Source organism: Hyposmocoma kahamanoa, unplaced genomic scaffold (genome assembly GCF_003589595.1).
Source record: "Hyposmocoma kahamanoa isolate Upper Pololo Valley unplaced genomic scaffold, ASM358959v1 102, whole genome shotgun sequence".
NCBI classification, from domain to species: Eukaryota; Metazoa; Arthropoda; class Insecta; order Lepidoptera; family Cosmopterigidae; genus Hyposmocoma; species Hyposmocoma kahamanoa.
The window spans coordinates 8,370,200-8,384,481 of record NW_020653337.1 but is presented as its reverse complement, the minus strand read 5'-3'; the positions used below and the strand labels follow the sequence as shown (position 1 = coordinate 8,384,481).

Genomic DNA, 14,282 nt, shown 5'->3' with positions numbered 1-14,282 from the left:
CAAACATTGGCAAGAGATTGATTTCGTTAATTGCGCGCTAAAAAAACATTACGCTTATGCTTGTTTATGTTGACTGAAATTTCGTAAAATCGTTTGTTTTTGAGTATTTGAATATACTAAAATGTAAACAGGCTAAATGGTACGTATCGCGTTAGTCATCACTCGTGTAATTTCAAGTGTTTGCTGTTATAATTAATTGACGAAGTGTATGTTTGTTAGTAATTAGTTCAAATTAGGTGACATTTTGTTTATACATGTTGACTGTATTGTACTCGTTTCACTCTTCCAGGCTGTCTCGATCTATGACCTTTGAAATAAATGTTGTAAATGATAAATAAGTACAAATGTCTATTTACAAAGAGCAACCCCTAGAAGTTCTTACTCATTCTTCTGCCGTACGAATTAGCAGTAAAATTTAATCAATATGAAGATTTCAAGTTGAATTTGCTTGCCTATGAAGTCTTCTTATCCCATCGATGGCGTACTCTGCAATGTTTGATATCACGGTGAAATGATTTACCAATCGGCTTAAGGTACTTGTCCAAGCCCGCGCACAAAAAAAGGAATTGTACGTGTTGCGGGGAGTCCCCTTTTGTGCACCCAACTTATAGAACTAAAGATTATTTTTTAGTTTGACTTTGACTTTACTTGTGCACATTATCGACTGTCTTAAACTCAATTGTCCTTAGGGACATCGAATATTTTTTTATTGCACTATCCATTTTAATGTTTTAACTGACATCAAAAAAAGGAGATTCTTAATTCGACTGTATTTTTTTTAATGTATGTTACGCGATAGCTCCATTTGTGAACCGATGATTCTCTATGATGATGATTTTGATGATTCTTTCTTTGTTGGAAAGAGGGCACCTCAGTGTTGGTCCTATTTAAATTTGAAGAAAATATCCCACCTCTGAGGGTGGCAAATTAGGGGATGAATTCGGTTTCGCGCACTTTTCGGTAACCGATTTCAATGAAACTTGGCAAATAGATGTAATCCCACGAAATTCTGAGGACGGCATTTTTTGTAAATATATTATTCTCCTCTATCTTTCTATATATTTAGAATTTCGATATCTCTTCAAGCATTTAAAGGCCGCTTTCTATATTTGATCCTGAATCTAAGATTGTTTTCTATCCGGATTTTATTCGATCCATCGATCGCTGCCGAATCTGTATTTCAATATGTCTATCTCGGCTCTAGTCTAGAACATCTACCTCATAGCTTTCAAAACAAAAAGTTACAACGTTCCATTTATGTATTTTATTGCTTTTTGCTCGTCCTGCAAAGCTGCCCTTTGTCCCTTACCTTGACTTTAAGACTATCATTATTTTGACAGGCAGAGCAAGCGGCAGATCTACGCCGGCGTAATCTAACGCTTATCCACAACGTATTGCCACCGCACGTAGCGCGTCACTTCATGGGTGCACGTCACCACCACCGAGACCTCTACAGTCAGAGCTATGCAGAAGTCGGCGTGCTCTTTGCCTCTATGCCTAACTTCACAGGTAAATACCTATTGGTGATTTTATTGATTTAATAGTAATAAAATAAGTACATAAAATATGCGGTAACAACACTATTGCGTAAACAAAGTTGGCCAAAGATACGTACATTGTTGCATTCCATTGGCAAGGCTACATTCGCGGACTCATAAAATACCTTGTAGAATTATGGTATAATAGGCTTCACTCCAAAATCAAAATCATAGTCGAATACATTAGGTAATTTCCTAGAATACATTTAACAAGATCTTATATAATTACCAACGGCACAGTATTGAACCTACAAAATATTCCTGCAAATATTCGTTAAGTTATATTATTTTGTAACTTAAATTCTAAGTACTCTCTGACTGTCCAAAACAGTGTTTTAACCTAACTAATAAAATGCTGCAATGTATGGTACATTGGAGCATTTTATAAGTTAGGTCTACGATTCTGGTGTCAGCGCCTTAGATAATTATTCTGGTAGGGTGAATCGTACCTTTTTACTTTATTGTGCAAGCCTAAGAAAAGCTTAATGTTTGTGCTAATAATGGTAATAAGTTTATTTTTCGCCTCACAAGGAAAGGCTTTGGAAATTTACGCGCAATAGCGTATTTTCCTCGCTATTGTGGAAAACATTTTTTGATTTTCGAACTTGACGACTGTGGTTTACAGGTGCACCTAACTTTTTCTTTCGATGAAAAAAAAAACATAATGACACGTTCAACTACGCTATTTATTGTACATTATTTATATGTGATATAAGTCCCTTAGTATAATAAAATTAATCTTATTATAACATAAAGATAACTAATTTTGTTTGTTACAGTTCCACTGTTTTTCTTTCATCTACCATTTTTCTCCCTACAGTGAGGTGAAAAGTTATGTGTTTCGCTCGACAGCCAAGTTGTCATGCGTCTCGTGCCTTATGAAACCCTCACTACGCTCAGGATTCAATTTTTCAATCTTAGAAACCTTCGCTTGCTCAGGTTTCAATACAAGGACTCGCATCAAACAACAACAATGCAGCCTTGCATAACAAATAACTATTATTATTTAAGGACTTATTCTTTAAAGTCTCCAATGAATTGTAATAAGGCCACATCTGGAAAATGACAACTTTTAATGAGAAACTAATAAGTCTATTACTTTTTTATGCTTAAATAGGAGACACAAAATTTCATTTGTGAATTATTTTTATTACGTTTCACGTGATAACAGAACTTTTAGCGTGTGAGAAAGTTTGTTACTTTTTAATTAACTACAGAATACCGTGATGAATCGTAACAGAATTCTGCGTACATAATTTACATAACTAATTCAAGTAACTACATAGCATTCCAAGACAACATAACAGTGTTTGTTTGTTTCAGAATTCTACTCGGAAGAAACGGTTAATAATCAAGGTTTGGAATGTCTGCGATTTCTCAACGAAGTTATATCGGATTTCGATTTGGTAATTGCCTGAAACATCTACTTTCGTTGTATTTATGCCATGTTCAACATTTCAAAAGATACCATTAACATTTTATTGTGCTCCCACGTTTGCTTTAACTCATTACTGTTACTTGATGTTACTGGTCAAAAAAAAAAGGTACTGCTTTGATTCGAAACGCGGTCATAAGCAATAGAAAACTCAGATAACAATCAAACAACAAAAATTTCTTCTAAATTACAATCAAAAGTAGCCCACAAATGAATAGGAAATATTTGTTTGGGGCGCACTATAAGTTTCCGGAATGAATAAGAAAAAAATACTATAAATGGTCAGAAATGAATTTATTGTTTCTCAAAATATTCTTCGTTAGCGTTAATGCACTTTTTCATACGAATGAATCAATTTTGAAAACATTTATGCCACTCCTCCGTGACAATCTGTGAAACATATTTTTCATTCTCTTCGACAGCCTCTTCAGGTGATGAAAATCGTTGACTGCGTAACTGGTTCTTAATTTTTAGAAACAAATAAAAGTCACATGGTGCCAGGTCGGGAATGTACGCGGGATGGCTCATAAGGCCATCGTTGTTCACCTTCAAAAATTCATTTGTCTGTCTGGCAGTGTGAGAACTGGCATTATCGTGGTGCAAGATGATACGGCGTTTACGGTTATTTTTACGGAGTTTGTCAATAACTTCCGGCAAACAAATGGTCGTGTACCAATCATTATTCACGGTACAACGATTCTCCAAAGCAACAGTAGCCACGTGTCCAGTTTTATCAAAAAAAGAAGCAATCATCCGCACTTTCAGAATCAGAAGCACTTTGTACGCGCGCCACTTTAGTACTCATGGTATGTCATATGCCTGCATGTTTTGATCATACGGCGCACAGCATCGATGTTTTTGTTGCTCACAGTAGTGGACGGGCGACCATCACGAAATTCGTCACTGAGATTCAACACGACCGCGTTTGAATTCTGTAAATCAGCTATAAATAGTCGACTTGCATGGTGCTTCATCGCCAAAAGCAGTTTGAAGCCCAGGGAAGTCAGATGAAACAAACTGTATTCTACAGCCAAAGAGTTCTATTTTCAAATGTTGTAATTACTTTTTAAATATTGTTTATGTAAGTGACCAGTTCCGGAAACTTATATTGCGCCCTATATATTAGAAATAGTTTTTAGGTCTAATATTGATTGTTTGATTTCAGTTGCTGGAGAACGCCAAGTTTAGCAACGACATAATAAAAATAAAGACAATCAGTTCCACGTACATGGCTGCATCAGGCCTAAATCCTACCCGACAGATGCAGGTACTACTGTAATTTCTTACGTGTGCATTGTTGAATATTTTGGTAAAAAATTTTTATAAGGTTTACCTTATAAGATTTTAACTGACTAACAGTAAGGTCAGGTTAGAAATATTTCCTATATTTCTCGTCATTTACATTAGCATTAATTGGGAATTTAAAGGAAGTTAACCCTCGAGTGTAAAATACTGATCGCGTACGCATTTTTACATAATTTGTTTTTATTGATTTTCGTTCAAGGAAAACTTATAATTCTCTTGCTTAAATATATTTTTTTAAAGCACACGCTGGGAAACCCTGTATCGCAGGTGCCATGGACACACACATAGACAACCATCACAAATTTCACCCAAACCACGAGAGAAATAGATGTAGGCCATACAATATTTCTCCCAGCCCGGGAAACGAACCCGAGACCTCTTCGTGCATTCGGCCACGGAGGAAGTTTATTATTAAATTAATGTTGCATCTAAAAGAGTTATAATTTAACTAACAAAAATGCGAATTAAAAACGTTATTGCTTATTATCTATGTTTTACAATACATTTCCTCCGTATTACAAAGAAATCACATTTATTGATTATTGTAAGAACACCATCACTCTTAGAAAATGGCATATATATATGTGTATATATATATGGTATATATATATAATGTTTCTATTTATGGTGCCATTTCGCTGCTGGTGTAAGTACAAAGTTGTAAAATTGCAGCATAAATAAATTATAAGGGATGTAAAGATGCATACGAGGTACACACTTCTGCATGCTTGCAGTTAAAGCGTGAAGTCGTAATCAACTTCATGCGGCCGAGATCAACTGCATGCAGTTAATGCGTAAAGATGATTACCACTTCACGCATTAACTGCAAACATACTGTTAGCAGCCTAAAACATTGTTATAGAAAGTGTATTCCCATTTTGTAAATATTTTTACACAGTTACTCATTACAGAGGTGTTATTTTATCATATTTAGCCATCAGATGGGATAACGGTAAGATGGGCGCATCTAGCCTGCCTAGTAGAGTTCGCGCTTGAGCTCCAACGGGTGTTGGCTGCCATCAACGAGCAGTCTTTCAACCATTTCGTTCTCCGCATGGGCGTCAACCACGGCCCCATAACCGCCGGCGTTATCGGAGCACGAAAACCCCACTACGACATCTGGGGTAACACCGTTAACGTTGCTTCCCGAATGGAGAGCACTGGCAAGGCTGGCTGCATACAGGTACATAACAGATATTAATTACACACATCGCAATTGAGGCTACCAACGCAAAAGTGGTGTAACCCCATGAAATGCATTTAGAAAATTTCAAATTAGCCAAATTCATTTCATATATACATAATAGTAATCAAATATGATCAATATAGTAATAATATGTATTAATACAAAGAGAAGAAAAAATTCCTTCGACCCGGCCTTATTCGAACCGACGTCTTCTAGCAAACCGTGCCAGACGCTATGCCAACTAAGGTACGGAACGAACCTGCGGACCTCACGAGTTTTGCTTGTTTGTCGGATCTTTGTACAATTTTCAAGAGTTTTTAGCCATAGCGCCATCTATGAGAAATCTATGAAAGTATTTCGTTACCCAGTTAGATAGATACCTTTACGCTGGTTCGTTCCGTGGCTTAGTTGGTATAGCGTCTGACACGGTATGCTAGAAGATGTCGTTTCGAATCCGGCCGGATCGAAGGAATTATTTCCAAATGTGCCGTCGTTGTATTAATAATTATAACAAACTAGTGGAGTAATTTCTCAAAAAATAATTGAATATTAATTCGATAAAAATTTCATAATTTTTAGTTATAATTTGTTTTTCATACATGAAAATAGCATTTAAATATAAAGTAATTATATTAACCCATTTATACGTCTTACTGCTGGGCACGGGTCTCCTCTCAGGCGAGGGTTTTAGGCCGCAGTCCACCATGCCGCCTTACCTATTTCTGCCGCCAAACAAGCCGCATTGTTGTGTTGCGGTTTTGAAGGGTAAGGGTGCTGGTGAAATTACAGGCACATGAGACTTGTCCACTTATGTCTCGGGGTGATGGGAGCAGTAATATAGAACCTAGGAGCCTATACACGCGGCGTATTTTATATGTAAAAGCTCGTCATCTGCGTGTATTATTTATTTATAAGAAAATTCTTGCGGACTTATAGCTTGACTAACACGCCCAGCGTCACGCCAAATATTGGATTACAATATTGATTATAAAATAATAATGATAACAATAATACAGTCGAAAATAGATGTCCACAATAACAATTAGAATAATAAAAGTAATAAACACAAAACTATAGTAACAACAATTTGTATTCTAAATAGCTCTACAATAACATAATTAAAAAAAATACAACAGCGGCTATAGCGGGTATTTGCGCTGTAGTTGCGCATCTTGATAACAGTTCTTTTTAACCGACTTCAGAAAAAGGAGGAGGTTCTCAATTCATCTGTATGTTTTTTCTTTTTTTTTGTATGTATGTTACGCGATAACTCCGCCATTTATGAACCAATTTTGATGATTCGTTATTTGTTGGAAAGAAGGTACTTCAGATGTGGTCCCATTTAAATTTCAAGAAAATATTCCACCTCTACGAGTGGCATACTAGGGGATGAATGACTATTGAGGTCGGTTTTTTAAACAGATGTTAGGTTATTCTATGTATGTTACGCGATAACTCCGATATTTGTGAACCGATTTTCATGATTCTTTTTTATTGGAAAGAGGGTGCCTCCGTAGTGGTACCATTTAATGAAGAAAATCATCCACTTCTAAAGGTGGCTGTTCACGCATGAAGATTCATTTTTTTCCGGTAACCGATTTCAATAAAACCCAAGTTTTATTGAAATTTTGTTTATTAAGTTTATTGAAATATGTAATTCCACGCACTTTTGAGGTCGGTTTTTTTAGTACTTTGTACTGAGATTATTCATTTTAGTTTTGTCTATTAATTTAAGTCAATTTTTGAAACGAAGCAATTACATGAAATTGTAAGTGTAAATTCCAGTGCAGTATAGAAGCATCTTGCTTGCAACGCGATATTTGCGCGCGTTTGAATCGATTTACTATAGCGCGTCTGCAATGACGCACGTTGACGGCGCGTATACTACGAGCAGATGAGCAGTGTGCATAGGCAAAACAAATTATGTATATATTAAATTTTATAACTCTCCAATAAAAAAAAGTTCTCGACAAATTTTGTTCGCAGAAACTTCAAACCTCTGTTCTAAAAAGTTGTCATTTTGCAGATGTGGCCGTATTATTACATAAATGTGTTTCATAATTCTTATTTGTTTTCCACACAGACCAAACAAGGTTTTTATAGAAATAGGGTTGTTTGGATATCTGATTTCTAACGTTGAGAGTTTTGCGATGACAAACCTATGTGACAGGTGACAGAGGAAACGTGCCAGATCTTAGAGAAGTTCGGTTATTACTTCGAGCAACGGGGATTGGTGACAGTAAAAGGCAAGGGCCAATTGATGACCTACTACCTGCAGGGCAAGCGTGATGTATGTGAAACCGATAAGCTCGTAAGTAAATTGTAATAATTATTATCACATTAGTTTGGTTGTGCTGTACGGTAGTTAGGATGACATCTGGTTAGCGACGTACCTATAGTGAAATAGGAACAATCTTAGATAATGTTTTTATTAGTTAATGGTGAAAATAGAAATGAAATGATAATTGCATTATCATATAAAGAATCTTATATGCAATCCAGTACCCTACTAAAGATGTCACGTTGCTTCAATACATTACATTATAATTCACTGAAGTTTAACGTCTAAGTGTATGTTAGCCTTTACTGCGTTCCGGTTTTGAAGATTAAGTGTGCTGTTCTAAGTACAGGTAAACGCGACTTGTCAAATTTGTCTCAGGAAGACGAATGCAGTGGCAGAGGCTCTCATTCGGTTTGCAGTTTCTTTTTATATAATATTAAATAACGAGATGAACAAGTCATGCGCTTGAAGGTAAGCTACACGCCTTTCCATAACAGTTGCAGTGCCACTCAGAGCTTTAAATCGCAAAGATCTGAGAAGCACTGCCACTTTGTCTGTCACCCCATGGCAAAGGTTGTCAAATCCCAGCACCCTTACCCTTCAAAACCGAAACGCAGCAATTCTGAACGTTCTGAGTGGCACTGCAAGTGTTATGGCTAGGCTTAGGTAGGCAACACGCCTATCCATAGCAGTTGCAGTGCCGTGATAAGTCGCGCACTTGGAGCTTATACGCTTATTAGTACTTATTACACTACCCGTTTTCAAGGGCCTTGCGTCAAGGATGGGCGTGGACCCTAATTAGAGCATCGCGCTTATTAACTTATATACATAAGTTGTCCATATTAGAGACCCTAACTCCCTAACTACAATTACACCTCCCAAGGTTACCGCTAGGGTTCCTTAAAATCAGGTAGTATAATAAGCGTTTTAGTATCTTCGAAGGCTTGGAGGTCCAGGCGCACGACTTGTTCGTTCCGTCACTAGATGTCATAAAAATAATGATGGCGGACTGCTAATACCGTATTTTTATTTTTCTAAATGTTTCGTCTAATTTACCAAAGTTGTTATCGAAAATAATTGATAGAAATTGTTTAACAACTAGATAAATCTAACTATGTGTAAATCATTAAACCTCGTTATATAGTTTATATTTAGTAATGTAATATTTTAAAATCTAATAAAAACGTAGTTCCTAATTAAACAAACTATAAGTTCTTGACAGGATTTAATTTATAATATAGTTTCATAAATATTTACATGAATTTAGCAGTAATAGAGCTCCTTGTGAAAGAGTTCGTCCAGGGAAGTATTGCCACCTTGCCGTTTTCTGCCGCCAAGCAGTAATGTCAGCATTACTGAGTTCTGGTTTCGAAGGGTAAGGGTGCTGGTGAAATTACAGGCACGTAGGACTTGTCAACTTATGTCTCAGGGTGATAGGCTCTGTGGTAGTGCCCCTCAAATCTTTGCGACTTAAAACTCTGAGTGACTGCAACTGTTACGGACAGGCGTATAGCTTACCATCACGTACATGACTTGTTCGTCCCGTCACTGGATATTATTAAAAAAAAATACGAATAGCTTAATTAGTTACTCTTTTGCAAATTCAAATTGTTGACTTGATTTAGTCTATTATTTCTTTATAATACGTATAAGAACATTATTTTTCGCAATTTAAATAAAATAGATCTCTGTAGAAGGCGTAACCCCCGAAAACCTAAACAAAAAATTTTACTAGCGAACGTATGAGAGTAACACTTCCTTTTATAAACCCCTGATAAGAATGTGTCACCTTTACAAAGCGATATCTATGAAAATCTCAGGTTTAAATATATTTATGAATATATTTTTGATCCACGATCCAGAATATTTAAAAGAGTATTAACTCACCTGGCACTTATACGGTATTCATCCATACCCATGTCGCTTTATATTAAGTAAATAATTAGGTATATTAAATAACGAGTACTTAGGTTTTCGTGATTGACAGGATTAAATAAGTAAATTATTAACAAATTCTGAACAATAGATCTCCTATATGGATTCTTGTTACTTTACAATGATGTGTTAATATTATAGGTTATGTGTTTTGTTGTCCATATAATAAATAGATTTAAAATAAAACCATCGACTTGGGAAGAAGAAGCAGCAACATTATTTGAGGCATTGTTTCGAGAAGTAGCGTACTGCAATACACTAAAGCATCATTTATCAAGGATAGAAAACAAAAAGTAATTGTGACATCTACTATCAAGTTGAAGGACGTGTCCCTGACAGTCTACCCGGACAGGCCGAGTGCAGCTCGTCGCCCTGAACTGGACAGGCTGTCTGGAGCAGTGTCCATTATATACTACTAAACTCGTCGTCGAAAAGCAAAGAAGACTGAAGATTTGAAGAAGAAGCAGACACATTAACTTTATTATTATGTTGTATATTTTGTTAAATATAAGTCTAATATTTTAGGCCTTAACGAATATGTATATGTATGAAATGATTTTATCATAGAGGTGTGTAATCTATAATACGCAACATGTTCGTATTTTGACCCATGCATAACAGTTTACTAAATATTAGGTGTAATCGTGGTGACCCCGACCCCGGATGTGGTGCGCTCTTCATTTCCGTAGCGCTCAAGCGTTGCGTGCGCGCAGCGAAAAACGAATCTCGCAGACAGTAATTGCATAACGCATGATTTAAAAAACAATAGTCACAATCGTTCTTGATGATCTGTTATGTTGTAGGAGGAGGGTGGGTGCGCTGCGAGCGCGGGCGACGCTCAACCGTTGCTTGCAAACGGGGACGCAAGCGCCGTGAGTCATGGAGAGGATCTGGTAGCAGTCCCTCATGGTCGCTCACCGCGCCACGCTGACTCAGCCACCATTGAAGCCGGCCAACCTCTCCTCGCCGCACAACCATAAGTTTCTTGTCACTCATAATACTACATCAACCACGCATTTCCATTACGAAAAGTGCACTCTAATTCCGATATTCCTTGTTTCACTATCATACTTAAATCGTAAACAACAAAGGTTCACAATAATACGCTTGTAGGAGTACACAAAAACAGGGTATGCATTGCAGATAATTTGGAAATTAAGTACAATTTATGCTTCTGTACGAAGAATTTTAATATCTACTCACACAATACACGTATATGTTATATCTAGTCTTTATATGAAAAGAATCTCAGTTTGTCATTTTGTTTTTACTATTCTACGAAGTAACAGTTGGTGGTTGTAGTAAAATAGTCTTGGTGCGGTACGTATATCAATGCACATTGTGAATGGTTGTCCCTATAGCAGTGAGATTAGATAAAAGTGTTTTAAATGTTAAGAAAATTACTTTGAAACTTGGTATATAAAGGGTTATTTTTAAAATACGAACAATCGCGCAGGACTGTATTATTAACATCGTAAACAACTACTTTTGTTTCGTGCCTTTTTACAAAACATATTTAATTAAAACATATTTCATGTAATCCCTCTTCCAAAAGTTACTAACCTCAGCCTCCTCAAGCATTACCGTCCCATCTCAATTCTTCCTTTTCTTTCTAAAGTCTTAGAGGCTGTCGTTCACAAACAATTGTCTGCCTATGTTTACTCAAACAATATCCTTTCTCCATTTCAATCAGGTTTTCGACCAGGTCATAGTACTTCTACTGCATTGCTAAAGATTGTTGAGGATGTAAGGAGGGGCATGGACTGTACTCTACTTACTGTGCTGGTCCTAATTGACTTCTCCAATGCATTCAACGTCGTGGATCATGACCTTCTCCTTGCTACCTTAGACCACCTAAACATCTCTTCAATGGCAGCTCAATGGTTCTCTTCTTATCTCCGCGATCGCCAACAAGCGATTCGTATTGATCGCTCGTTCTCAGAATGGTGTAAACTCACTTCCGGGGTACCTCAGGGCGGAATTCTCTCTCCTCTCTTGTTTTCTATTTTCATAAATCTGATTACGTCCAGCATCAAATGTTCTTACCACCTGTATGCCGACGACTTGCAGCTTTATACCGAGGTTAATGTCGGTGGCATAAGTGATGTAATTGTATTAATTAATGATGACCTTCATCGCGTCTCGGTTTGGTCCCAAAGGTTTGGTATCAATGTCAACCCTTCCAAGTGTCAAGCCATCATCCTTGGAAGCTCACGCCTTTTTTCGTCTTGTGATCTGTCGTGCGTGCCACCAATAATGTATGAGAACGTAGTGATTCCTCTGTCAAATCAGGTAAAGAACCTGGGGCTTATTATTGACACAGGCCTTACGTGGGATTCCCAGGTGTCTGACGTTTGTCGTAGGGTTACAGATACACTAAGAGCTCTATACAGGTTTAAGAACTTTCTTCCAATTAAAACCAAAACTCTCCTTGTTCAAGCTCTAGTGTTGCCTGTGATTGATTATGCTGACGTGTGTTACAGTAACATCTCTCAAGTCTTTTTGAATAGATTAGATCGTCTTCTTAACAACTGCATTAGGTTTATTTTTGGTCTGCGGAAGTATGACCATATATCTGCTTGTCGTCGTCAACTAAATTGGCTTCCCATCCGTGAACGCAGGTCCTTAAGAATTTTAACCACTCTTTTCTCCATCTTGTTCGACCCGGCTGCACCTGATTATCTTAAATGTTCATTTCAATTTCAAAACGCTCGGCCGGGTTGCGAATTTCGATCTTCCCGTAGCCTTAAGCTTTCCATTCCTTCTCATCGCACTGATTTTTTGTCTAATTCTTTTACCCTTCATGCAATTCGTCTTTGGAACGCGCTCCCGCTCCATATAAGACAAGCTCAGACCAAATTATCTTTCAAGCGCATGTTGCGCAAGCATCTGTTTGACAATAGTCAAAATTAAGACACTGTTTAATGTTGCTTTGGGTACATATATCATATTATTTATTATTATAATATATATATGTAAGTTTATTATGTATGTATAATAAGTATGTTTATTGTATGTTATTTATTTATACCATACAAATTATCGATTAGTTTTCTAGTATTTCTATTTCTTCTTGTTTAAGTGTAGCACCAACCTATTGTGTTTTCTTTTTCTGTTTGGCCCAATGGTTGACTGGTAGAGAATGCCTTATGGCATTAAGTCCGCCATTTGTACTTCAGTGTATTGTACAATAAAGTTTAAATAAATAAATAAATAAATAAAACATAATAAATTTTCCAAAAATAAACTTTAATAATAAATTTATTTTTGTACGAAAGTAAAAGCTGATGAATTATTAAAAGTAATGGGATAGAACTTGTTGTTTATGATGTTAGTAATATAGTCCTGTAAGGTTATAGTATTTTACGAATAACCCTATATTTAGTATAGCACAGGACATATTACGAATTCATTCCAAGAACAATAGGCATTAAATATAAACAATGCAACTTCGCAACGGCTTCTAGTATTCATGTAGTGCTGCTAATTTATTTGGTGAAGAAATTTTAAATAGCTAGCTTCTTGTTTTGTGGGTCGCTTATAAATTTTGAATATGCGATAAATATCGGCCGAGTGATAATGCGATGCAGAGTCATGCGCATGTGATTCTTTATTACATAATTTTTGCGATGTGCGGATAAACTGTAGTCGATGTTGCCTCAACTTCAAGTATTTAAGTAGGTAGGTATCTTGTGATATTCATTATTAGGTTTTTAGGTGTATTTAGAGTCGACGTCGAACTTAATTATTATCTAATTCGTGTATATAATTTTGTAGCATGTCGTGTATAGATTACTGTAACTAGAGCTGCAGGCAGCTTCACTATTAGCAGCTTATAAAGTAAAGTAGGTGGAAAAATCGGATACTTCACTTTAGGATATAGTTGAATGAGTTTGCACATTAATTAGACAAAAATTTCGATTTCTTAACGTTGAATCAAAGGTTATTTATTGCGCAAAACGTAGTATTAGTTTCATCAAGCAGAAAATGACTTACCTGAATTATAATAAGGTGAAGTAGGATCAGTGTAGAGTTCCTATATATCAAAATAATTTCTGTATTTTGTAATCAAATTTTTTAAATATTTTGATAGACGCGAGTGTTGTAGGCTAAACATGTTAACATAATTATTAATTTATTGGATTCAAAATGTAAACTCATGAATCAAAATCATGCTTTAAAAATAACGTCGACTGAATTTGTTTACTTCGTAACTCTTGGACGTAATTCCTTTTAGCTCAGTATCATACAATTAGAAATTAAAATGTAATTTCTAGACAACCATAGATTGTGATACAAATTTATTGTTAGTAAATCTGTTTTACGTGCCTACTGAAAACTCCACATTGATGGAGGTACGAAGTTCACGAATTTAGCCGACGAAGTCGCCTAGAGTATTTTAGTCTAAGTGTGTACTTGTGTTTATAAACTATTAGAATGGACATATATATCAATATATGTGTTTAATACAATGTACGCATGTAACTTAAATTATAAATGTATGTGTAGCATGAAAAAGAAATAAGTTATTTTTAAAATTAAGGAATGTAGGATTTTCAATGGTGATACTACTGTATGTATAAATACGTACCTATTTAGGTC

At 36.1% G+C, this 14,282-nt stretch overlaps 1 protein-coding gene across 3 annotated transcripts in view; it reads left to right on the top strand.

The window, feature by feature from the left end:
• LOC113231731 (adenylate cyclase type 3-like) overlaps positions 1–11,081 on the top strand; it is a 28,931-nt gene extending 17,850 nt beyond the window's left edge. Inside the window, exons 17-22 of one of the 3 annotated variants that reach the window (XM_026466241.1) lie at positions 1,341–1,509; positions 2,862–2,944; positions 4,139–4,240; positions 5,213–5,461; positions 7,635–7,775; positions 10,484–11,081. In XM_026466241.1, the coding sequence (XP_026322026.1) occupies positions 1,341–1,509; positions 2,862–2,944; positions 4,139–4,240; positions 5,213–5,461; positions 7,635–7,775; positions 10,484–10,660 (921 nt within the window). In that variant the 3' untranslated portion in view covers positions 10,661–11,081. The remainder of the gene's footprint in view (positions 1–1,340; positions 1,510–2,861; positions 2,945–4,138; positions 4,241–5,212; positions 5,462–7,634; positions 7,776–10,483) is intronic. The other 2 variants (XM_026466231.1, XM_026466222.1) reach the window with 2 other exon arrangements.
• The last annotated feature ends 3,201 nt before the right edge of the window (positions 11,082–14,282 follow it).